Source organism: Sceloporus occidentalis, unplaced genomic scaffold (assembly GCF_023333645.1).
Source record: "Sceloporus occidentalis isolate IW3139 unplaced genomic scaffold, rSceOcc1.0.p SCAF_4, whole genome shotgun sequence".
NCBI lineage: Eukaryota > Metazoa > Chordata > Lepidosauria > Squamata > Phrynosomatidae > Sceloporus > Sceloporus occidentalis.
The window spans coordinates 4,232,180-4,258,304 of NW_028316984.1; the positions used below are offsets into that span (position 1 = coordinate 4,232,180).

The 26,125-nt window shown below is 38.6% G+C and overlaps 1 protein-coding gene across 4 annotated transcripts in view; it reads right to left on the minus strand.

Annotated features, from left to right (window-relative positions):
* The window catches only part of LOC149313440 (runt-related transcription factor 2-like), a 301,695-nt gene that overhangs the window by 63,390 nt on the left and 212,180 nt on the right, over positions 1-26,125 (minus strand). For 3 of the 4 annotated variants that reach the window (XM_089519114.1, XM_089519113.1, XM_089519112.1), the window contains one exon: positions 5,737-6,262. The exons of the other annotated variant lie outside the window; for it this stretch is intronic. In XM_089519114.1, the coding sequence (XP_089375240.1) occupies positions 5,784-6,262 (479 nt within the window). In that variant the 3' untranslated portion in view covers positions 5,737-5,783. Of the gene's footprint in view, positions 1-5,736; positions 6,263-26,125 lie in introns of those variants that run through there. 4 annotated transcript variants of the gene reach the window in all.

The following is a 26,125-nucleotide window of genomic DNA, read 5'->3' on the forward strand; positions in this document are numbered from 1 at the left end:
TGGACTACAACACAAGGCTACTTGCTCTCTGATCAAAGGTTAGTGGGGGGAAATTGAGAAGGAAACAGTGTGGCCTTTAACTTTTTCCAATTTTCAGATGTGAAGATGTGCCACCAGGCTCCAGGGTCAAGTCCCCCTCCCCATCTTTAGTAAAAGGATGAAAGGCACTCTTTCCATTAGGGGAAACTTGGAGAGATAAGGCACTTTCTTTCTCACAGCTGCTTTATATCTAGATATATGCAAATATCTCAAATTTAGAACATCAGGAGGGCCACACAATCCCCACCTCTGTTTTATGTAAGTAAAGCTACTTTGAAACAGAGAACATGAAGCGTTATCACTTGTGAAGAGAATAGAATAAATCTTTATTAGTCATAGAATAGCACTTGTGGATGATGAATGATGATTTTACTAAGCATTTCATACAACTGTGGTTAAGGCCATGGCAGTTCTTTTTCAAAATAGTAGCTTCTATTCTCCAAAAGCTAAAGGAGCTTTTAGTAAAGGGCGGTATCCTATTTCCGTACATGCTGGCTCAAGTCAGCTGTTGTTTATTTACAAATATAAACTAGGTATTTATTGGGATGCAGGAGAAGACAAAGAAACAGGGAACAACATTAACAAAAAGCCATTTTTATTGAAAATGAGATTCAAACCTCAAAATTAATATTACAATCATGAGAGAATGTCAAACGAATTCCATTTACAGTTGCAACATACAATACAAATAGTCCCTTTGAAGATAAAGTAAACCCTTCCACAATCACAAAAAAGAATGTGTTTGTACAATATGTGCATGAAAAGCAAATCTTAGGCAACAGCAATGGGAGAGGGGGAATCAAACAAATTAAAGCTGGTATTTACAGGAAATGCTACAAATATTTTGTTTCAGCAGAAATTCAAGACTGGTAAATCAAATGTAAGCAAAAAACAATATGGAATGTTGCTTACTGTACCTATGAAAACAAAAATTACTGTAAAACATGATTTCTGGGTCATCAATTTAGAAGTATTGCAACAAAAACAGTTAAAATATCAAGTAGAACATGCTAAATGAAATGTATCACAGAAAGTTTAAAGACTAGAAAACTTTGTTTTCTTTTATCTTTATTCATTACTTGTATATATATTTATATGACTTGTAAATTATTGCATTTTAATGGCTTTTCTGTAACTCCTGATACATTAATTCCTCAAAACTTGAATGGCAGGCTCCAACAGTAAAGTGGAACAGTATTTTGGTAAACTTGACAGTGCAAAAAAACTTCCCTCTTGATAAGGCCATGGGGATGTGCATAGAAGTGAATACTTAGGCAATCCATGCTCAGCAGACTGCTACTCGCTGGAAGTACAAAACTAAATGGCGTCCTTCCCAGACTGCGTTTGAAAGGGTTAAAGAGGTGCTGATTTCTAGCTCACTTTATCTGATAGCTTGCCCATGTCTGGTATTAAATTCTGCATTTTATCCAAGGATATGAACTCTTGCCTCCCTGTAAACAAATCTTTGGTATGGTTTCTGAGAGCTGATTTTCACATGAAGTTTCCTATCACTGATTCTGTCAAATGGACCAAAGTTTCCTCTTGTCAAAGAATTCCCATGCTTGAGATATTAATCACAGTTCATGTGACTTTGGCGGGTTACACACCACCATTTAGTACGTATTCTATACTTACTAGGGTTAGGAAGGGGCGGTGCTTCCGCACCCCCCTAACCCTAGTACGTATAGAATACGTACAAGATGGCGGCGCCCTGTTCATACGGGCGCTGCCATCTTTACGTATCGGACGCTGTGCGTCCGGACATCGCGCGGCGTCTATAGAGGCGCCGCAAAAAGAAGCTCCAAAATGGAGCTTCTTTTTTGCTCCGCGTGGCTGCTGCGGCTCTCTCATGGAGCAAATGGCGCTTTGCGGCGGTCTATAACCCACCTTTATCTTGTGAATATCTTCACACACTCCCTTCCTGAAAGCAAGGGGGCTATTAAAATGTATGATACACATAAGTAATATACTAATTATCAGTTGACAGCATGCAGACTTAGGACCTTAAGTTATTTGTAACTTATTTTGTATTTAAGTATTTATTTATTATTGTATTTCTTTCTATGATGCCATCAAAGGAACCGGGAAGCATCCAAGACTGAAAAAAGAAGTATTCTGCTGAGAGCTTATATCTTTGTAAAAATCCCACTGTTAAATATATTTAAATATGAGAGGTAATGGAGAAAGGCCTTGTGCTTATCAAACTTGCTCATGAATAATCTTTTCAGCCAGCCCTTCCATTATTGCAGGTCAATTCAAACTCACACAATGAACCATTTCAACTGTGCAGTCATAGTATGAGGGCAAGAATTTGGGACAAACTAAATCACACACCTGAGCAATTTGGAGCTTTTAATCTCAAATGATCTAGTTTTAAAATATGTCAATACACAACTATTGCTGTAGGTACAGGGGGAAAAACAACAACAGAAAAATGGCCTATGCTGGATTATATCCAGAAATATAAAGTTGTACTTGAACTGTACAAGAACATGTTGCTTGCTTGTTTGCTTGTAAAATGTATTTGAAGTGCTGCCTGCAGCCCCTGTTACAAAACAAAAATATCCCTACAAAATTGCTTAAGATGCATATAGTATATCTTTTAAAAGCCCTTCTCAGCAATAAAAATAATGTACAAATATAGTACCTTTTATTAAATACACAACAGCTTTTTGACTGACAGTTCATTTCCTTTTTTCCCCTCTTGCTTAAAAAAAACAGCAAACAAAATCCAACAAAACTTGAAATGTGTAACCAGACACTGGCTCTTTTAAGTGCTGCTGAAATGAACAAACTTTTCTTACAGAGACAAATAAATGGACAAAGGTATGCTTCAAGCTACCACAAACAATAAATAGGATCAGTAACAGCTTCCATCTTTGAAGGAAAACTACACATCAGAAAGTGTCTCTTATTTTCAAAAAAGGAATCAACAGACAACCTTTAGAAGGCAAAGACTCTCCTAAACAGCACATTATTAAAATATGAGGAATGATCCATGGGAATCTGGGATCTTTTCTGGTGGGCTGACTTACTAATCAAGGGACGATGGGACTGACACCGTCCAAGTATGTTATGTAAGTATTTCACCATTTCTTCTTGTCAGGGTGGCCAAAATGGACATCATTAGTTCCAACAGCATTACATTCCAAAGAAAATATTAGTTGCATGGAGTTGAGGTGAAAAACAGTACAAAGAGAACATGGCAGACAAAGAGATATAGTAGAATGATTGAGAAGCTGGTATGTCCTTCTAGAAGGCTCTGGTTTTGTCCATGGCCCCACATTTTGCTTAAATTACTGTATACCCTCATGTATAAGTCTAGAAATTTTAATCAAAAAATTGACCCCAAAAACCTGAGCCGACCTATCCATGAGTCAATGTATGCACTGAACATTAACTTGTATTAAAAAAGGAACCATCCCCTTGGGAAAGGCAAGAGAGTAATGTGTCCTGGAAGCACTGCCCTTCCCTCAGCTTGCTCATCCATCCAGGTTTTAGTGTAAACACAAACCTCCTGGAATTGTGTAAGTTTTTTTGGCATTGTTTTCCTCTGCCTCATCCTTTAGTTCTTTTGTTATATGACCCTAAGTTTTACCCTTGATTTATCCATGAGTCATATCAAAATCCACACTTTTGGCCCTCAAACCTGCCCTCAACGTATATATGGGGTTGATTTATAGTGAAGTATATATGGTAAACCTGTGTATATTCTATTGAACAGAAGCAACAGGTTGCTGGGTTTCAGGCTACGGTGCCAAATAAACTCACTGAAGGCTAAGGAAGAATGCTTTGGATCTCAGATGATTGCCAAGCAGTTAATTCTGCTTGTCATCATGGCAAGACATCATTTGAAAGGGATGGATGGAGAGTCCCAGGTTTAAGAATTAGGTATGTGGCCCTAGAGAGACTTTCATATTGAGCATTCATGCTTGAGCAATTGTTAATGAATGTGTACCTCTGTAATGTAAATTACACTGCAGCAGTTAGCAAATAGTTGTTTCATTTTAACACAATGGCTAATTTTTTTTAAAAGGCTAGTTTAAAACATAGTCAGGAAGCATCATTACTCCAGCATTTAATACTAGATAAGACCTATAAGATCAATATAATGAATGTTCTGGAAAGAATTTATTGGTATTTTGATTTTAAAAACCTGATATTTTTTTAAGGCATATTTCCTGAAGTTCCTAACCTTTTTTCTTTGGCATTGCATGGGTGTTTCCAAATGTTGATTGACATTTACAGTTCTAAATTGCATCAGAAAATATCTACACACATTTGCATGTGAGAAAAATGTACTTCTGTGAGGATATTTCCTTTTGCTTGGCAAGGTACCCTTCAGAGCCTCTACACATACATTTGAGTGACAGAGTTTGAGGTATGCAGATGGCACCATTGAATGGGCAAAGATGAACTTCCATCTCTGTGAAAGCAGAACACTGAGCATGGAATCCACCTGTTAAAATCTAGGGAGCTACCCAAATGTTTTTCCTTCATTTGGTTTGTCTTTCCAGTTTGTTTTTTAAAACAGAATAAAAAGTCATAGGTAACCAAATATCCAGTAACATTTAAACAGCATATCCTTCACAAATTAAAACAATTGCTATACTTTATGAGATGGAAGCACTTCCTTTTTTCTTTTTTTAAAATCACATTACATCTGGTTTATACTAGAACTGTTTTTCAGCATTCAGGTACAGCTTTGAGATTCTGTACCACTGAAAGGCTGCCACTATTTAAAAACAACAAGACATTTTTAGAGACCGAAGTCAGCACATCATTACATTAAGAAAACTTTAAAGGGACCAAAGATCATTAAATAATTATAAATATTTCATTAAAACTATAGGACAATTCAATTTTTTTGCACATAACCTCAATTTTTACATATTTATAACTTAATAAAATAAAACAAGTTAGCCAAATACACAGACTACTGATAATGTTTTGGTTTTAGTAAGATATATTGCCATTATCTTCTGCCCTTGCATAGGGAATTAGATTTCATTTTAATTTTAAGGGTTCCCCTAAAACCACTTTTTAAAAAACTCAACTAAACCAAAAATTACATAACTGCAGAAGACATAACAAACAAGTCTGTCTTAGTACCTTATAGGATGCTCTTTCAGCACAAAATAAGCCATGCACCTTAAAACATCTATCTTTTTGCAAGGCATGGATAAGATGATTGAAACATTACTGTAAGGTAGTGATACTATGATATAAATAGAAGCCCCCCCCCCCCTCTTTTGTGCACAAACACATACAGTGAATTGCACAGTGCCTGTATAGGGGTCCTGTATATTATATGGTTGCAACTGTACCTGAAATTCAAGGTACTGTGTTTTTTAAACTGTTATTTTGAACAGCAATTAAAGCAAAGGCTTTCTCTTGATAAGTGACAGAAGTCCATTTCTCCTTGGTTGGCAAAACAACTTCGTAACTTTTTTTTACAAGGCAAGATAGAATGGGCATCTTTATGCATTGGATCCTATAAACCCACATAGGTATTCCCAAGAGAACAATAAAATGTGCTTTGATCCACTGTAACTATGATATGGAAAGTCATTATCATGTTGTATGTATATTATTAGATGTTAACATACCAGCTGCTTAGGTACACATATCAACAGAATCAATTTAAACAGAAATAAAATAACCCAAAACAGGCACTTTATAATTAGCTGACAGTTGTTTGTTTGGTTTGGCTCACAGACTTTAGCCCACGGAGAGAGAAAAATTCAGTATGGCCTCCACACAGACTCATCCATTCTGCCGCTAGAATTCAAGATGGTTGGGGAGCTGCTGTGGCTTCCATCAGCCTCCACACCATCATTCTGGTTAGGCAAATTAGGATTTAATAATGTGCTGCCGTTGGAGGTGGTGGTACAGGGAGGAAGCATTCTGGTTGGGGAGCGGTCTCCCCCTGGCACCATGGGGAACTGATATGATCCTGACGATGTGCCATAGTAGAGATATGGAGTGCTGCTGGTCTGGAATGGTCCACTTTGGTTTTGGGAAGAGCCTGGGTATGGTGGTGGTAAGTACGTGTGGTAATGAGTGGTGGCTGACATACCCAATGACATGCCTGAGGTGACTGGCGGTGTATAAGTAAAGGTGGCTGGATAGTGCATTCGTGGGTTGGAGAAGCGGCTCTCAGTGAGAGATGAAATGCTTGTAAACTGCCTGGGATCTGAAAATGGGCCCAGCTCTGAAGCACCTAAAAATTATAACAAAAGATGGGGGAAAAAATCTGTAAATATCCATTTTTTTCTCAAAAATGATGATATAACTTACTTTTTTTGGTAAAAAGAACCCATTTGTTTTGCTCCCCAAAGGAATATCAAGTCATTTTATATACATACTACAAGGAAGAGCACCTTATATAAACCATGGTCATGCATAACCTGTGAGAGTCCACTGCGATCTAACACAGATGGTCTCCTATTTTCATGGATCAGTATTTTCCATAATGATCACACTCCTACTTCCAGTCCCAATTTATCAAAACCTTAGTACTGATCAACAAAAAATCTTACAGGTCCTGGATAGGTACCTAGCCAAAATCTAGGGAAATTGCCCATTCAACAGGCTTATTCTGCTACAAATTACAACCATACTTTTTGCAGATACTCTGGTGGAAATAATGTACCATCACTTTCTGGCAATCACTAAGAAAGATACAAGGTAGATGTTTATATGCTGGAAATTGAGCAGAGATGGGTAGAATAAATTTGCTTCATTTGAATAAATAGTTGGAAGCTAAATTGCAGTGGGTAAGGATCCTATTTAGAAAACAGTCTATGACCATGATGGAGGGAAAACTACTATGAAATATTGAATAAGATACCAGGCATCATACTGAAACAATGGCCCTTAGCTGTGGTTACAAGCTCAGCATTTAGCAATGACATTGTGAGCACCTCTACTTTCATGCATACCCTTCTTTCATCTTGAGCCACAGTATGATGTCATAACTGTCTCCAGTCTCATGATGATCAACATCAACTAGGTTATCTATGATAAGGTTTTACATTAGGTAATAGAGTTTGAAGCACTTGGTGTAATCATGGTTAATACTGGTATAATATTGGTAACAATGATAAACTCTGCACTGTGAAGAGTACAGACAATGAGAAGAAACTAGAAGGTGGGAATGCATGGTCATTGGTTAATCCCTGATGCCTCAGCCATAGTGAAGTAGGAGAAGTCCCATTTCTACCCTGGATCAACACGGTAGGTGAAGAGGGAAAAGAAACAACACAGAAGGGCAGAATAGGATTATAAGTTGTTTAATGACACCCCCACCCCCGTGAATATAAGTACTAAGTTTATAAGATCATTGCCAAGTAACTATAGCAGTGATTGGAAACATGTGTTCTTCCAGATGTTGTCTGATTGCCATGACCAGCATAGCCAACGAGAAGAAATGCTGAGAACTGTGTTTCAAATACATCTGGGTAGACCACATGATTTCTCCCCTTGACCTACCGCAAGAACCAAGGAGGTGATTAAATGATCAGAATATGGCCATAGGTCTGAAAATCTACCTGTTTAGCTATGTGACAACAGAAATTTTATAGACATTAATTCAAAGAAAATGTATTATCGGACCTATGACCAGCTAACATTAATGTATATGCCAAGAACTTGTTTATATCTTATATATTTTCACCTTCTCTTTTTTCTGTTTCTTTTATTTATTTATTTTTGTAATTATAAGTGTTTTTAAAAAGCAATTAAAAATACTGAATCACAGAATGCTCTTAGTAATTCAATCATCTATTTTTTCATCACCACACTGAATGCCTAAATCCACTTTAGTGTCACAGAGAGTAAATATAATAATATATAATAATAATAATATTTTATTTGTATACCGCCCTATGGGAAACCAATCCGGGCGGTTGACAACAGTAAAATATAAAATATAACAATTAAAAACACTTTATCCCTCCCCCCCTTAAGACAGTATTAAACAGTATAACATGTTGAAAACACAATATCAAAGCATAAAAACAACAATTAAAAACTAAAACCCCTGATATCCCTCTGTTGATCCTCAACCATCACTAAGATGGGGCCACGGGAGGAATGAGGGAATCAGGGAACCTGGGCCGGGATGGTTAATCTGGAAAGGCCTGCCGGAAGAGATCCGTCTTGACCGCTTTTTTAAAGCTGTCTAATGATGTTATCTGACGGATCTCATCCGGCAGGTCGTTCCAGAGTTTGGGGGCGACACCCTCAATGGCTGATTGATTCCTAAGTATTGACTCAACAAGATACTATTTATTTAATAGTCCTGTTCTGTTTGGAGCAAACAATTTGGATTTAAGACTAAACAGTCTCCCTCTAAAAGATAATATAAAATGTTACCACAACAGAGTGACTGTATCAAACACAGAATTCCAACTTTGCAAATAGGGAAAGATCTGATGTGTATGGATTAGTCAAATACTGGTCAAATTATCATTCCTCCATTCACTACTATCCAGTACTATTATCATACAAAAAAGGTAGTTACGTGATTATATTCTTGGCTTTATGGAGTATTTGGCTTTGATCAAATAAGTAGATGTTGAGTTAACTGGTGAGTGTTCCAACTCTAGCAAATGTCTAACAGTAGGAACACTGTTTTCTTATGTCAAGAACACTGAGTACCAAACTGCCTCCTTAAGGACTCAGCCAACTTTCAGCCAACTGACACCTCTCTCTTTCTCTCTCTCATTCTCTTTCCCTTTCCAGTGTGCTCATGCAAAAGCAAACTCCTGCAACCTTCCCTAGCTTTGGAACTAAACATCCTACTTTGGAACACAACATCCAGTGCTGCATGACTTCCAATTGCTTCTTGAGATAAGCAAAAGAAATAAACACACCTTGGAAACCCCCCCCCCCCCATTTTCTTTCTTTTTTTTTTTTTTAGAATTGCATAAACAATATGCTTAAGTCTTGGTTTTAGTGTTTTTTTTCCTCACCTTGTCCTTTGAGTTACAAATCCTGTATGTGTGTGTGTGCACACATGCATGCACACAAATACAGAATAGAGTTCCGGTAGAGTTCAAACATTAGGCAAGAGGGACTTTTTTTCCTATTCTATTTACTTTAGCATTTCAATCATACATATATCTTCTCAAAGACAACTCCCAAAAGAGTTCAGTGAGGCTTACTCCTAGGTAAAGGTGTACAGGATTATAGCCTAGACATTGTAAAAGGCTATTAGAATGCATAGATTTCTTTATGACATTCATGTTTTTCCAACTGTATACAGTTGGCTCTCCAAATCCACAGACTCTGCATCTACAGATTCAACCAATCATGGTTCAAGAATATTCACACACACAAAATCCAAAAATGCAAACCTTGATTTTGGCATTGTCTATAAGGGATGCTATTTTATTGCACCATTATATACAATGGGATTTGAGCATCCATCGAGGGATCCTGGAACCAAACCCTAGTGGATACCAATCAAGCTGAATTGATATTGTTGAAACTGGGTGGTGCTCAGAGGATCAAGCAGCTACATCATATATCAATTGTGTAGCAAGCAGCTCCTTCTCTATCATTCATTTATTTAATCAATATTCACCTTTCTCCTAGAATGAAACCAAAGGTGGCTGCCAAAGAAAGTCAGTTTTTAAAAACCCAGTACTTTAAATAAAAACAATTAAAACTCCACACAGTAACAAAATAAAATTATTTAAAAACCTATAAAAGTAATAAATAAATAAAACACACAACCCAGTCAGGAGCTCTTTTGCTGACCCATTAAAAGCCTGATTAAACAAAAAGTTCTTTGTCAGTGAAAGGAAGGCAGGGAGGAGTCCAGCCTCGTCTCCTCCAGAAGGGTGTTCTTGAAGGATGAGAGTAGCCCCTGAGAAGGTGCACTCGCTAAGCCCGCCTGTGATGGTGGCAGGGGAGATCTCAGGACTCTGGCACGTGAGCATTGACTTCAGCATTAGTTCAGGGATCTAATCCAGATTTGTACAACAAGGGAACCACTCTAAATTCACTGCCCAGCACAAACAAGCAGAGCCTTTTAGCCTTTAGAGGGGGCAGGAAAAATTCCTTCCAAAGGAGGGATAAATTTGGGAAGGTTCATACCTTATGTCTGTGTACATTGGTTCAAATTTGGATTGGGACTCTACTATTTACACAGTGGACTAGATAAAAAGTAGGGGGATGTGCATACTATGCAAATAACATGTAATTTAGCCATTAGACTAAAGCCATTTTTCCTGAATTTTCTAGAGACATTTCTGTGGAATTCTAGTTTTCCCATCCTTGCATCTATTACTAATCCCTGGCTTGGACTGTTTGAAGCAAATGTGTGATAAGGCAAAATTACTGTATTTTTATTTCATAAAACAGCCAGAAGCCATTGTTGTTGTTATTGTTGTATGCCTCCAAGTCATTTCTACTTATGGCAACCCTAAGGAAGGAATAACCTGTCACAGAGTTTTCTGGGGCTGAGAGTGTGTTATTTGCCCCAGGTCACCCAGTTGTTTCCATGGCCAATGTGCGAATCAAACCCTGATCTCCAAAGTCACATTCCAGTGCTCAAACCACTAGGCCCTACCACCTAGAAATATTTCTTTTAGACCCCTGGCAAGTCACTTCCTGCTTCTTATTGTGAAAAGGAACAGATATTTATTGAGACCTTTCAGATAACTATAATTTTGCAAATGCAGAAAAGACCAATTGTGAAACTTTCTGCCTTTCTTAAGATGATTGTTTAATTAGTAATATAAGCAAATAAATAACCACAATTACTCATTTCAGTATTTGTGGAAATTACATAGTAGGCTCCAGCTCAGTGGTAGAAGGTGTGCTTTCACACAGGTGCTCAAATACTGCTGTTTCCAGTTAAAGGAATTAGGTAACAGATGGTGGAAACCTCTTGCTTCTTAGAGTCAGACTAGGCTGGGTGGACAAACTGTGGCCTGTTACAGACTGCCAAAATAAAGCTGCTTCGGGTCTCTTTGGAGGTATGCTGTTTAAATTATGCATGCACCCTAAGAATCCAGAAGCTGCACCAAAGCTGCCCTCCAGTGCTTAGGAATGGAGTGTGGCTTTGGTGCGACCACCGGACTCTTAGGACACATGCATCATTTAAATAGCATACCTCCAAAGAGACCCGAAGCAGCTTTATTTTGGCAGTCTGTAACAGGCCTGTGTCAACTTCTATGAGGCAATGCCTTATCAGCAGTGTGCCAGGAGTGAATGTAAATCTGAATAGCAATAGTCAAGTTTGGCATTAGCAATGGTCAGGTGCGAATGATAATACTCAGGCAGCCAAAATGCCAATATATACAATTCCAAGCCTTAAAAGGAGCTATTATAAAACTTCAGAGAACTACAAGTTTTCTTGAAGTACAAATAAATAAATATCCACATCAATATTGATATAAATACCTAAGATAAAAAAACTAGTGCTAGATGTTTTGGGGATCAGGACTCTGTAGAAGCCTCCCCTCCAAAGTTCTTTAAAAAGAAGATATACAGTATAGGTACAAATTACATGATAAATGTAATGTGTTGCATGAAAGAACTTACCAGCTTTTTTTTTTTGGGGGGGGGGGGGAGACCCACCATATGGCAATCACTGGGGAAATCCAAAATTTTAATGTAGACAAGACTGTGCCTACTCCAGAGGGAGAGAATAACCACTGGACCTCATCCCCATCCCCATTCCCTTCTCCTTTTGTGTCATGACTTTTAGATTGTAAGCCTGAGGGCAGGGAACCGTCTAATTAAAAATAATTGTAAGCCGCTCTGATAGCTTTTAGGGCTGAAGGGCGGGGTATAAATACCGTAAATAATAATAAAGATAAAAATAATAAAAATAATAGCAGAAACACAAAAATACTTAGAAGGGAAAAAAAATAAGATATGGATAGTCTACTTCAGTCGTTCCAGGAAACAGGAATCTACCCTGATGCAAAAATTTGGTGGCAAGTGCTTTAAATGCAAGGAAAACATTTATCATTGCAGTTGATGACAAAATTTGGTAGCAAATCATGAAACCCCTTTTAAAATTAAAACAAAAATACAGCCTATGTTACTATCAGCTGATAGATGTTTTGTTTAAGTGAGTAGTGTGAGACCCGCTGTTTGGGAACTGCAGTCTGTAAAACTTTTTTTAAAAGTTAGTCTACCTTCCAATTTGAGTGCCAGGTCTAGTGCTTTGAGCATTGGACTCTGGAGACCAGGTTTCGAATCCCCACGCAGCCATAGAAACCCACTGGGTGATCTTGGGTAACTTAAACTTTCTGAGCCTCAGAGGAAGGCAAAGGCAACCTTCCTAAACATATCTCTGAACAAATCTTGCCAGGAAGAACCCATGATAGGGTCGCATTAAGTCAGAAACAACTTGAAGGCACACAACAACATCTTAAAATTTATAGGACCAATTCTAATTTTTAAGAACACAACATGTTTGTAATATATCCATGGGAGAAAAAACATCCTTATCATGATAAGTTATTGTTTTCTTATCATAGTGGTGGACAAATGTGGTGGGGGCAAGGACCATTTTTACCTCTGCACTTTCCACCACATTTTGAGTTCATTTGTGGCTGAAATTGCAACTGGGAAGTGATCTGAAATCTATCTAAAAAGCTATTACCTGTATTTTCAGCCAATTATCAGTTTAAAAAACATCAATTTTAATAATAATAATGATTTCTATCTTGCCTCTCCAACAAGATCGAGGTGGCTTACATCAGTAAAATCCATACAGTGCAATATATATTATATTATATTATATTATATTATATTATATTATATTATATTATATTATATTATATTCTGTGACATTTGCCAGTGAAATGAAATATTACCTAGTCCTTGCAAATAGGAACTGTGTCATTAAGATCCGATTCCACTAATACACTTCTCTTCCATTTTAGGAAAAGAGGGGGAAAGTCCTTTCTCTTTGAAAACGTGATTAAAAACTTAGAAGCAAAGGGAAGGAAGATACTCTTTGAAACAGAATCTGCTCTAGGACAGAAGCCAACACATAGGGCGCTGTGTCTTATAGAGTAGGCCACCCACAGTGCCACTGTGCTCGTGTGACTTCTCTGTCACATCCTGAATCCATTTCCAGCCTGTGCACAAGTTTGTACTTCCATTTAGAAGAGGCTAGGATATATTGGGAACACACATATGGAAACACTTTCAGAGAATCCATTTCCATGAAATCTATAATGAGCCAAGTGGCTTCAGATGTGGTGCTGAGCCTCAGATTAGCTGTGGGGGCTGTCAGGGGGGGATAAATGTACCCTTGCAGCCCTTATTCCATTAATAACTCCCTCCCCCCTCTCATCTCCCACACATTAATGACATGATTGGCTATATTGCTGGGGCCAAAAATAAAGAAATGAAGCCCAGACTGATATGTCAAGCCCTACCTTTTTGGTACCAAAATAGCACCATTAATATCAATATTCTTATCATAAATCAAGAAGCAGCATTAATGCCACAAGAACTGCCTGAAGTGTTTTAATTAGCTTCTTCACTCCTGAAGTACTATGAAGGACTATATGTAATATGTGTGTAGGTTAGAAAGCAGAATAGGCCCCTTTATTCAACATATGTGGGCAATTAAAATAATCTGCCAAAATGCACATAAAATGATTATTCTATCATCATGTGAAGCTCACAAAAACACTCTTAAAATGGGATACCTTCAGGTCTCATTCTTTCTTCCTTCAGCATATCTATGGCATGTGAAATCCAGAAATGTTAACGTGAATATTAAGCTTATTGCATGGAGATGACTGAAGGATATCAATAGCGTAGCTTGTTTTGGTCAGGAGTCCTCAGGATTAAGCCCAAATTACCCCCTGAAGTCCCTTCCTTTATTAAAACTAATCTGAAAATGATGAAATTTTTGCAGAAGAACACTGGGGGGAAATCTGGACGGGGGATCCAAAATGGATGCCCACACCCCCAAGATGGAATTTCAGAGGGTGTGATAAAGTGCAACTTGTGTCCTTGATTGACAAGTCATGAGTCATCACTCAGTCAGCTGCCAGTGGGCCTTGAGGTTGTGTTGTGTAGACAGTAGTTTCATTTATTTAATCAAAAGGAGATAATAACAGAATTAACATATAAGTAAAGTAACTGATTATCAGAGTATTGCCTGTCAAAATTATTGTAACACAACAGCTGACATAGATATTGTATGCTACTTCGCTCAAATTCACTATCACCAGAGTTCGTTACCTATTTCATCCATCTCAGCATGTGTCCATTAGCTCTGCCCATGTGCACTGTGCCTCACTCCATCACTTGATTTCACATGGCCAATCTCGGGCTTATCCCCGCTTTGTCCAGCCAATCAACTGCCTCCCTTGCTGCCACTGAATTCCCCATATATAATGCAAATGAGGATTACAGAGGAGACAGGAGGTGATATCTGTCCCAAGCACATTCCAATCTCCTACTGCCCAAGTCAAGAGAGACATAGGACCTGAACAGACCAACAAGAAACACCAGCCTCAGGGCAGAATGGGGGTGTGGCGTCCAAATGATGCACCCCCCAACACTTCCCTGATGCCACCGTCTTGCCGTGCGTCTGACCGCACAGTGGGGACATCACAGCACTCCTTTGGTGCTGCATTCAGATGACACAGAGCCCAAAAAGCACCAGAAGGCACCTTCCCCATGTAGTTGCTGCGGCCCAATCCAGCACTGAAAGGGGCATCTGTTCAGCCCCATAAACGCCTTTGTACATTTCCCCATATTTTGCTATCCCAGTTGATTCCTTCATTCACATTAGTGAGGTGTGAGTTTACTGACAGTGAAACTGTCATTCACTAGCCCAGAAGCTACTCCCACATAAATTGTGGCCATAACACAACCTCATGAATCACATCACTCGAGCATACTTTTACACAAGCCCACAAACACACATGTGTGTGAATAATTATTATTATAGGAAGTACAGTTGTGATACAGGCAGACTTGGCATGTCATGCCTATTACACACTGCCATATGCTCTGTACAATCTTGTCCCATAATTATTGTGAGTGTTGGGGAATAAGAGAGTAGCCTAATAAATTGTGTCATGTCCCCACAGCATTTCTATCTGATCAATTTATCTTGTTGTAACCACATATAGTATTATAATACCATATTTGAAAACATGTTTGCTATAGGCATGTCTGATTGACTAAAGTGGTCATTCCTGACAAGGGCTAAAACAGATGGTCAAAAAGAGCAGGTTTCCCGGTGGACTGGAGGTGTGGCGTTCAGACAGCAGCACACCCCCAGTCTCCTGGGAAGGCATGTGTGTTGAAGGGCATGATGCTGGGTTGTTGACACTCAAAAGAGCTTGTTTGATTCACAGGGAACTCTTCCAAAATCAGGCTTTGTGTCTGTTGACAAAACACTACTTGCTTCATGTCAAGTGGTATATAAAGTGGCCAAATCCAGGAATACAATCTAATCAAGCCATGTGCACTGGAAAACACAGCAATTATCCTGGGCAAAAACCAACAACATTTGAACAGGTGTCCCTATCAAATAATGTCATTCATAACCAAATCGGTTATTTGAGTGAAGACATTTCGAGTGAAGTAATCTCAGATGTCAGAGCTAGTCCTCTCAAAATGTCTATTCATTTGGATGAGTCAACTGATGTTGCCTTGAGTCTCTATATTGGTATAATTGATATGAGTAAATAAATATTTTTTAAAAAATGTCTCCAGTTATAATCAACTCGTTGCATTACTGAACTAAATTTCTTGTTTTGTAAAGACCTGAAAACAAACACAACTGCAAAGAATGTAGTGCAGCTGGTGAAAGACATATTTGCTAAACATGATTTAGATATTAAGGTTCTGTGTGCTTTGACAGGGCACATGCAATGCTTGGAAGTAAATCTATTTTTTCTGCATTGATGAAAAACAAAATTCCAGGCTTGCAGGTAAGCTATTTTTTCTTCATCGACAAGTTTTGGCATCAAAAACATTACCTCCAAATTTGAAGAAAGTCCTTGATACTTGTCTGAAGATCATCTATCAGATTGGCTCTGAACCATCACATCTTCAAATTGTTTTGTGAGGATCTGGGAAGTGAGCATTCATTTTTGCTCCTCCACACAGAAGTTCATTGGCTATAATGAGGACAAGCTTCAATCTGCTTCTTTGAATTGTGGGAAGAAATATGTATTTCTGGAAGAGTGTGAATGTGATCTGGTTGAGGCACTGGAATCACAGGAATGTGCCAAAATGCTGCTTACTTAGCTGACATTTTCACTTGTATGAATTACCTGAATGTTTCTCTTCAAGGAAAAAGACTAAGCATATTGAAGGCCTATGAAAAGTTATGCATTTGGCAAAAGAGACTATCTCTCAATTTTTTATTCACTAGTAGACATGGTTGATGATGCTGGATCCATATCTCCAACTGTGCGTGAAGAAATTATGGTTCATTTGGATATGCTGACAAAATTGTTTGATGTTTTGCTGCTGGAGAACTGAAGATATCAGAAGAAAGGACCATGAATCCATTTTCCTAAAATTTAGAGAAAATGTCAGATGACAAAAAACTGAAAGAAAATCTTGATTTGTTGACAAATCGAACTCTTGAAAAGCAATTTGAAAGCAAGACTTTGAAGGAATTTTGGTGTGCAGCACTGGATGTGGCCCCAAGACTTGGTGGAAAAGTGCTATGCATCCTCATTCCATTTGCAACAACATACTTGTATGAATCAATTTAGTTCTCTTTTTTCTATCAAAACAAAATCTAGGCATTGCCTGAATCCACAGGCAGTCCTGCAGATTAAAATAAAATGGAAAGTTCCACGTTTTAACAAATCATGAATGAGTAGAAGGAGTAAAAGTTCAATTTGTTCATCCGCAAATTGTATGTGGTTCAATTTATGGTTCAAAAATTAGATTTTTATTCATCTTCAAAAGTAATATAACTTTTATAGGAGTACAAACATTAATCAAACATTTCCTAGCAGTATTGGGCATAGAAAAGGTTAGGAACCACTGCACTAGGAGAAAAATAGCTGGGGCCTTGGGGGGGGGGGTGACTGATAGAAAACATAGGCTGCATCCACGTGGCAGAAATAATCCAATTTGACACCACTTTAACTGCAATGGTTCAGTGCTATAGAATTCTGAGAATTGTAGTTTTGAGTGATATTTAGCTTTATCTGATATTCAGCTCTGGTGCCACAACAAACTGCAGTTCCCAGAATTCCACAGGACTAAGCCATGACAGTTAACAAAGTGTCAAACAGGATTATTTCTGCCATGTGGATGCAGCCATAGTGTTACCCAACATCTGCCTCCCTGTTGACCTTCCCAAATTAGGGTTTTACAACATGGCTTCCTTTCTACTAAGGCTCAGTACAGCCCATCAGCTTAAAAAGCCTGTAAACCAGGGCGGGTTACAGACCGCCAAAAAATACGTATTCCATACGTATTAGGGTTAGGAAGGGGCGGTGCTTCTGCACCCCCCTAACCCTAGTACGTATGGAATACGTACAAAATGGCGGCACCCTGTTCATACGGGCGCCGCCATCTTTACATCTTGGACGCATAGATGTGTTGCGGTGCCTATGACATCGCGAATGCGCCAGCGGCACCTTGCGACGTCATAGAGGCACTGCAAGAAGGAGCTCCATTTTGGAGCTCCTTTTTTGCTCCGCGCGGGAGCCGCGCGGTGTGGCTGCTATGGCTCCCTCACGGAGCAAATGGCGGCGGCGGTCTGTAACCCAAGTTCCTGGTTTGCTACTGCTTTCTATAAAAATTTGGTATTTGATTAAAATTTATTTTCTTCTTTTTCAAAACAAATGAAAGATGTAGTGTCTCTAAACAAAAACAACTTAATTATAGCAAATCTTGTTATTATAAATTTAGATATTGTCACGATATTCTCACAAACTCTGTGTAAAAACTGTTAGTTTTATGTGGAATGCAGTTCTGTGCATCCATAGTAAGAAACAGAAGGTCTCTCCTTCCTTGCTATTTTAAAAACATTTTAAACTTAAAACACATATTCATTACTGTTTTCAAACATCCTCTGAAGTCTGTGGAAATATTGTCAGACATTCAGGTGGGGGGGGGGGTTCTCTCCTTCTAGCAATAACTTTTTGTAAAAACATTGTACCTTGAATGTTATATAGAGAGCTCAAAGTCGAAAGGAAGTACAAGGGAGAAAGTTCATCCTTCCTCTTCTGCCTCCAAATTTTGAAAGGAACAGTCACAGTGAAATCATGATTGACAGGCACATCCGATTCACAATGAAGGCACTGAAACAATGCATTTTCTCATGCTGCTAGTAAACCACAGCATGTTGTGACCAACACAGACATCTATGCTGTACTGAACATATGCTCTTACAAATGCATAAACACAAGGTTAAAAATGGGCAGATGGTGTGTAGACGCAGGAAGAAGTAAAGGAGTGGCCCGGTTAAAAACAATCCTATTTATCATTCTAGGCTTGCAATCAGCTCTTTGTACGACTGTAACAAAGTGCAAAGAAAATATGAGACATAATTTATAATACAGCCATTTGCCAGCTCACAACTCTCTCACTATTCTCTAAGCGCAACATATAATAATAAAATGAGAGCAGCAGGCAATCATGATGTCCTGCTTGCATATATTAACTATTGCAGATCCATTTATTCAGATGTGGGCTTTGTCATGCAGCTCCCATCCTGTGAGTATACAAGAGCCCAGGCGAGAAAGAAGGAAGAAGCACGAAGAACAGTGAAATGGCATGTAATATAAAGGACAACCCACATGCAGAAACAAAACATGCAAACAAAGACACTCAAAAGCCAAAGATATAACAATTTCACATAAGGGAAGGAATTATGCTGCAAGCCCTATTCATGTGCCATAGGGGCTCATTCAATTTTCAAGGAATGCACTAGAGGCAATATGAATGCACCTTGGATTTCCAACTTCTGACTTATACTAGATTCTGTTTCAAGGGGAAAATCTTCCTTTTTCTTAAGTTTTATCAAATTATTTAAAAGCAAGACAATTTCTTCATCTTCCAAATAAGGTGGGTGGAGAGAAGACTAATTGGATTTTCTGTTTTCTGGATTTAATATTAAATTTCACTAGCATGCAACACAGTGCAATTTATATCACAAAAAACTAGCGCAAAAATTGAAGGGGCCTACCTTACTGGCAGAAAAAAACCCAACCTTCTAGCAACAGTGAATTTATTTTACTAAGGTTAGTTACAAATAAACTGCACTGGAACTCTGTAATGCACTATTCATGGACTCCACGGTAACTAAGGCAACCCACCAACATATTGCTGACCCAGTGTTTTCAACTGGAATTGGTGGGTGTGTGTATGTGTGTTAACCAGCCATTGTCAGCATCAGGGCCAATCATCAACAGCTGCCCTGTGGAATAAAAAGTGAATTTGTATACAATAGGCCCTGCTAGATAATTTTGCTTTAGTCCTGCCATGGGCAGAAATTGATGGTTGAGAATGGATTGGAGGAGTAATCCTTTCTGAGAACCACTTGTTTATACAGTTCTCATTGCTATTGAGATGGGAGGTAGATCATACACCTGGGCAATTTAATTTCATTTGTTTGGTTCTGTTTTACATAATCTCAGGAATCAATCTTCCACCTGCCTTGCTGTATGGGAGGAAGTACACCCCAACCCCACAGACAGGTTATTCTGACACAAGAACTGGCCCAGGGAAGGTTTAATTGGGGACTCAGTTCTACTACTTGCTGTGAGGGAATAGGGGACCCACCAGCTAAAGGACAAGGTTAACTGTTACATAGATTTGTACTTGGTTGACCGGCCGAACCTAAAGGGTGCTCAACAATGGCTTTTTTTTCATCCTGGAGAGAAGTGACCAGTGGGGTACCACAGGGCTCTGTCCTGGGCCCAGAGCTATTCAACATCTTTATCAATGACTTTGATGACAGAATTGGTGGCATACTTATCAAATTTGCAGATGACACCAAATTAGTAGGAGTAGCTAACAACCCAGAGGATAGAATCAAAATTCAAAATGTCCTGAGTAAACTAGAAAGCTGGGCCAAAGCTACCAAACTGAAATTTAACAGGAGAAATGTAAGGTACTGCACTTAGGGCAGAAAAATAAAATGCACAGATATAGGATGGGCGACACCTGGCTGAACGAGACTGCAGCTTCCGCGAAAGCTGGAAGTCACGTAAAATATGTCTCTGCATGGCACAGGGCTTGCTACTGTGTGTGGGACATCCCAGTTCTAGGCAGGATATTTGGTCCATTGGGAGCTACAACTTACCCATAGAGACAGGATGTCCCCATACACCTTATAAGCATCTTTCGAAGATTGTTTCATTTGTACATGACCACTGAGGAAGACACATATGTCGAAACGCGTTTGTTCAATATCTAGTATTTTGTAATGGGCATACTGCATTATCCCTTTTTAATTTGTTAGTCATTGTGCACTCTCTAACCGGTTGTATACCCTTTTATCTCATTTTGTGAGGCACAAATGAACTGATATTTTTGTACTGTATATGTTCCCATGGGATTTGCAGTTTTCTGGCCCAGCACTGATTGTTCATTTTATGTGTATGTCTGTAGGGCGTGGCCCACAGGCTTGAATTACTTTTTATAGATCGCTAGCTTTGTATTTTAACATTTTTTTAAATACATTCATTGCATTTTAGTGCAACACACTGTTTAAATAAAATTGCCGAGTGTCCATTTCCCCTAAACTTTTTGCTCATTCATCTGCATGGCACAGGCACACTGTATTTGTTTTTATTTACTCTAGTTCCTTGATTGTAATTTTTAAATTGGGTTGGGGGGGACTTGTTTTAATGGTAACTGATATTTTATTCTATTGCATTGTGTGGTTTTTAGGATGTTGTAACCCACCTTGATTCCTTGAGAAAAGATGGGCTATAAATAATAATAATAATAATAATTATTATTATTATTATTATTATTATTATTAGTGAAAGGGATCAAGGAGTCCAAGTAGACCACAGGCTGAACATGTGTCAACAGTGCAATGCGGCAGCTAAAAAGGCCAACGCAATTTTAGGCTGCATCAATAGAAGTATAGTCTCCAGATCAAGGGAAGTAATAGTGCCACTGTATTCTGCTTTGGTCAGGCCCCACCTGGAATATTGTGTCCAGTTGTCAAGTCGTGTCTGACCATAGAAAGTGGTGCTCTCTGTTACTAAGCCAAAGAGACAGCGTTGCCAGAGACTACTCTGTGATCATGTGGCCAGCATGATTGTACAGAATGCTATTTACCTTCCCACCAGTGCTACCTATTTATCTACTTGCATTTGCATGCTTTCAAACTGCTAGGTTGGCAGAAGCTGGGACTAGTGAAAGGAGCTCACCCCATCATGCAGCACCTGGGCCAATCTTACTATCAACAAAGTCAGCATCTTAACCACTTGAGCCATTGCAACCCACAAGGGCTGCCATAAATCAGAAACAACATGCAGGCACACAACAATAATAACAAAAATGTAAAGACCATCCTTAACATCAATATAAATGGGAGGAAACTGGAAAGACATAAAGTATTTGTAAACAATGAAAACAGTTATTGATTTGTGTTAAACACAAAAAAATTCAAGAAGAGCAAAAGGAGAAAGCTATATTTTTGCAACTTGTTCAAACTATTTGCAAAGAAAAAAAAAAGAACAGGAACATTTAAACATTCACGCAGGATCACAACAATCACAATCTGATCCAGAAGCAATTGGTTGACAACAGTTCTCACTATTTAGAGTAAGATATCAGCAGAAGGGCTTAAAGGCAGAAAACAATATGCATGGAGAAATGATAAAGACTGGATTTTTAACGAACTCCTCAAAGGTATATATATCCTTTTCCATTGACAAGCATACTTGAAAGAAAAATGAAAAATGGAGGAACACAGAAGAGCACTGAACTGAATATTAATCAATTAGAATACAGGGTGGTATTTCATTGGCTTTTATGAGTGTTATAACAACAACAATTTTCACATTGGAGATACAAAATATCTGTATAGAAATTATGAAAAATAACCGGGCAAAACAAATCACTACATGGTCAATATATTAAAAACACAGAAGGAAAAGCTGAGAAGGGAAACATCTGGAAACAAAGGAAAAAAATAAGGTTGTATTTCTTATAATTGTGGGACAAGAATACCGAAATCTAGATCTATTGCTCACAAATGAGAGTGCTCAAATTATGAAAGCTCATGCTATCAATTTCTATATTTCAATTATTTTCGAAGGTGCTGCATACATCTTAATAAGAGACATGATTTGGCCAAATTTAGTAAAGTAATACCCTGTATTCACAGGGGATACATTGCTGAAATTACTGTGAAAACTGCAGATAATAGCAAATGTTATTGAAATAAATGATCTCTGGCTGAAGTTAACCACAGAGATGTGCTGGAGGACCTGGATATTCCTAGAGAGAACACCTGTCTAGGCATTTCTGGATCTTCCAGCATGAGTCTGTAGTAAATATCCACGAGAAGCATGCCGCAGAATCAAGCTGGAGGAGCAATAAAAAGTGGAGTTAAATGGAGTGGTTTTTTGATGGGAAGTGAAGGCTTTATAATCAGATTGGGAAGGGAAAGAAGTGGAGTTAAATGGGGCGTTTATTTGATGGGAAGAGAAGGCTTTCAAATCGGATTGGGGACCTCTCTCTCTCTCTCTCTCTCTCTCTCTCTCACACACACACACACACACACACACACACACACAGAGAGAGAGAGAGAGAGAGAGAGAAAATTCCTGCATCGAGGCACAGAAAGTGGGACATTAGGTGGTGCCTGTTTCAGGACCTTTCTAAGCAGTATTAGTGTATTGACCAGTATATAAGTCAACCCAGGATTTTAGGGTCAGCTTTGGGCCATAAATTTCTCAACTTATAATCGAATACATATGCTAATTCAATATGGTTGACATTTACTTGACTTAGATCTACTCCTAAATATGCTTCTCTGTGTTACCTGTCAATTATTATAAAATAAAGATTGATATGTAATATCAGATATCTATCCAACATTCAGCAAATATTTGTGTACCCAGAAAATATTCTGATACTGTATGCCAGCAAATTAAGAAGAGGGAGATTCTGAAGAAGGAATTAATTTAATCTCTAAAATAAGCACAGATAAGCATATTATTTCATATCTCAAATGCTGGAACAAGGAAGAGTACAAGTTTTCTCTGCTGTTAGGTGAAAGACAGAAAGGCCTATCATGGTATTATCATGGTATTATTTGGAGATTATGGCGCGCTACAGACCGTCCATAAAGGATGGTCTGGTGGTGGTGCCGTTTGTGCCGCCGGATATACTGCGTGGCTTGGCGGTGGCAAGAAAAAGAAGCCGTAAAAAGCAACTTCTTTTTGTGGCACGCCAGTGATGCCGCAGTGCACCATTGGCGCACTCGCAACATCACCTGGGCACTACAACGTGTAGACACTAGGCATCCATTACGTCAAAACTGGGGCACTGCCAGTTTGTATGTACTCTGTACATACTAGGGTTGCGGGCGTCTAAAAGAGACGTTCCCAGGCAACCCGAGTATGTATGGAGTATGTACAAAATGGCCCGTCTGGACAGGGCCTATGCTATAGCATTGTTTAGTACGGCAAGTATGGTTGTGGCCTTAGTCTGGGCTCTCATAATTCTTCTTGCCTTCTTCTTTTAGAATCCTTGGCGGGTTACACACCGCCAAAAAGTACGTGCTCGGCACGTACTAGGGTTAGGAAGGGGCGTCCTTTCTGGACTTCCCTAACCCTAGTACGTGCTGAGCATGTACAAAATGCGGAAATGACTGCGCAAGTGCACCATTGGCACCTTGTGGTGTCATTTCCACGCCACAAAAAGCGGGTTCTTTTTGCTGCTCCAGGGAACCGCGCGGTTTGTTCGCTGCAGTTCCCTGGCACAGCAAACATGGGCACCGGCAGAGCACCCTTTTTGGGCGCTCTGTAAAGCGCCCTTGTTAGAAATAGTTCAGAAGCTTTCATTTCCATCTTTTAACAGCCTCAGATGGCCAGATTGGCTGAACCTGGACAAAGTGCTGGCTTCATTAACCACATTTTACAATTCAAAGAAGACAGAAAACTAAACTAACATCCAGTGTTAGATACTGGACTGAATGTTGTGAGTGGAAGAAATCTAGCCAAGAAAAGGAAGTTGAACACCACTTTACTGAAGGCTTTTAAAAAGGCTCTCTCTACTCCCCAAAATAAACAGTTGGTTCCATTTTGCCTACTCTCCAAGCCTTATGTGCAGTGCTCTGAATGACTGGTACCTTCCCATGCTGAACATCCCATTGATTTTAGTTTCAGTTACTAGGATGGAAAGACCTGTTCCTTTTGAATTTCTGGAATCAGACTTTTGTTGTCCTTATTAATAATTAGCATACTGTTTACAAAAAAGCTAAAACAGCCAGTTAGAAATAAATCATTACCAAAGCAGTTTGGGCTGTGAGGCTTTATTCCAGATTAAATTAATATAATTTTAATGAGCACTTCAGAAAAGGGATATGGTGCTTATGGAAAATATTCATAATTAATATCAGACCTCAAATTAGGAATAACAAAAAAGGCAGTATCATTTGGTCTCAAGCTGGAACTCAAGTATATTTTGGCATCATTACTAACTGTTAGCAGCAAGTTCTGAAAACAGATGCAAATCCTGATATGTGCCCTAAATATAAAACACATTGTACAAAAAAAGCTCAGATAAAACACATCTATGCACTCATACACTGATTGCAGGGTGCTATTTCCTGTACTGGCAACAAATATATTCCTTTTAACAATGTTCCAGCATTTCCTTTTTTCCCCGGCTATCAGTTTTTGAACCCAAACTAGTAAGAGTTTATTAATTATCTTCCCTTTTTCTGTCACAGCTTTCCACTTTTTATTCCTTTTAAAAACATTTTATGGTAAAATAAGATTACAATCTAATATCAAAATAGGCAGCATTTTCTTTTTCTTTTTTATTTATTTTTTATCTTTTTCACATATACAATATTATATCCAAATTAACATCACAATTTCATTTCTTATAGACTGTACATACCTCCCCCCCTTCATGGACTTCCGTTTTTACTTCTATTCCCTTCTTTCCAATCTCCTTCCCTTTAACTTATACATACATCAAAACATTAGCCATTATCCATTTATCTTTTTGTCTCATATCACATATATTCTTACATTTTTTTCCTCCTAAATTATTCAGATACATTGTTAAGGGTTGCCATTCTCAATAGGCAGCATTTTCAAAAGATTCAGAACAACTATTTAAGAACTTCAGTATGAAAGTGAGAGCTGAAACATATTGCCACACTTATCTGAAAACCGTACCCAATATTCCTGAGGCAAAAGACCAATGGATTATAGCCTTTGAACAATGGATTCAATAAAACTGGTTCCCAATCAAGGGGTTCCGAACCCCCCAGAGGTGCTACATGGAGTTTCAGGGTGTGTGAAAAAGATACTTGTGTGAATCTAGATCGTTTTCTTTCTTTTCTTCCCCGCTTTTCTAAAAAAAAAGTAATTTATTTCGTTCAATAAAATCCTGTCCATATTATCACATGAGTGATAAGCATATGTGAAAGTCTTTCCTGTGATCGGGCAGGAAGGACAGGACAGCGATAGAACAATAACGTCCTGTCCCTGTTCCATCCTTCCTGCCCAATTGCAGGAAGGATTTTCACACATGAACCACACTTGACCCAGCAGGGAAGTGCAAGTGGGGGTAATCGTGCAAATCATTTTCACACTATAGCTGGCTGAAAAGTGCTTTCAGTCATCATTTGCAGTCTTTTGTATTAATAGAAGAAGCCGTTAATATCATGGTGGCTGAAAGCACTTTTCAGCCGGCTGCAATGTGAAAGTGATTTCCGCAATCACTTTCACTAGGGTCATGGATGGGATAAGGACGGAGCAGTGATCCTGTCCCTATCCCATCCCCCTTGTGATAATCTCCATAGACATAGGCATGTGCACTACAGATGGTAAAAGATGGTACCTATTTTCCCATTACAGTTCCAATATTCATTTTTAGCATTTTTGATCATCTTAGCCAATTT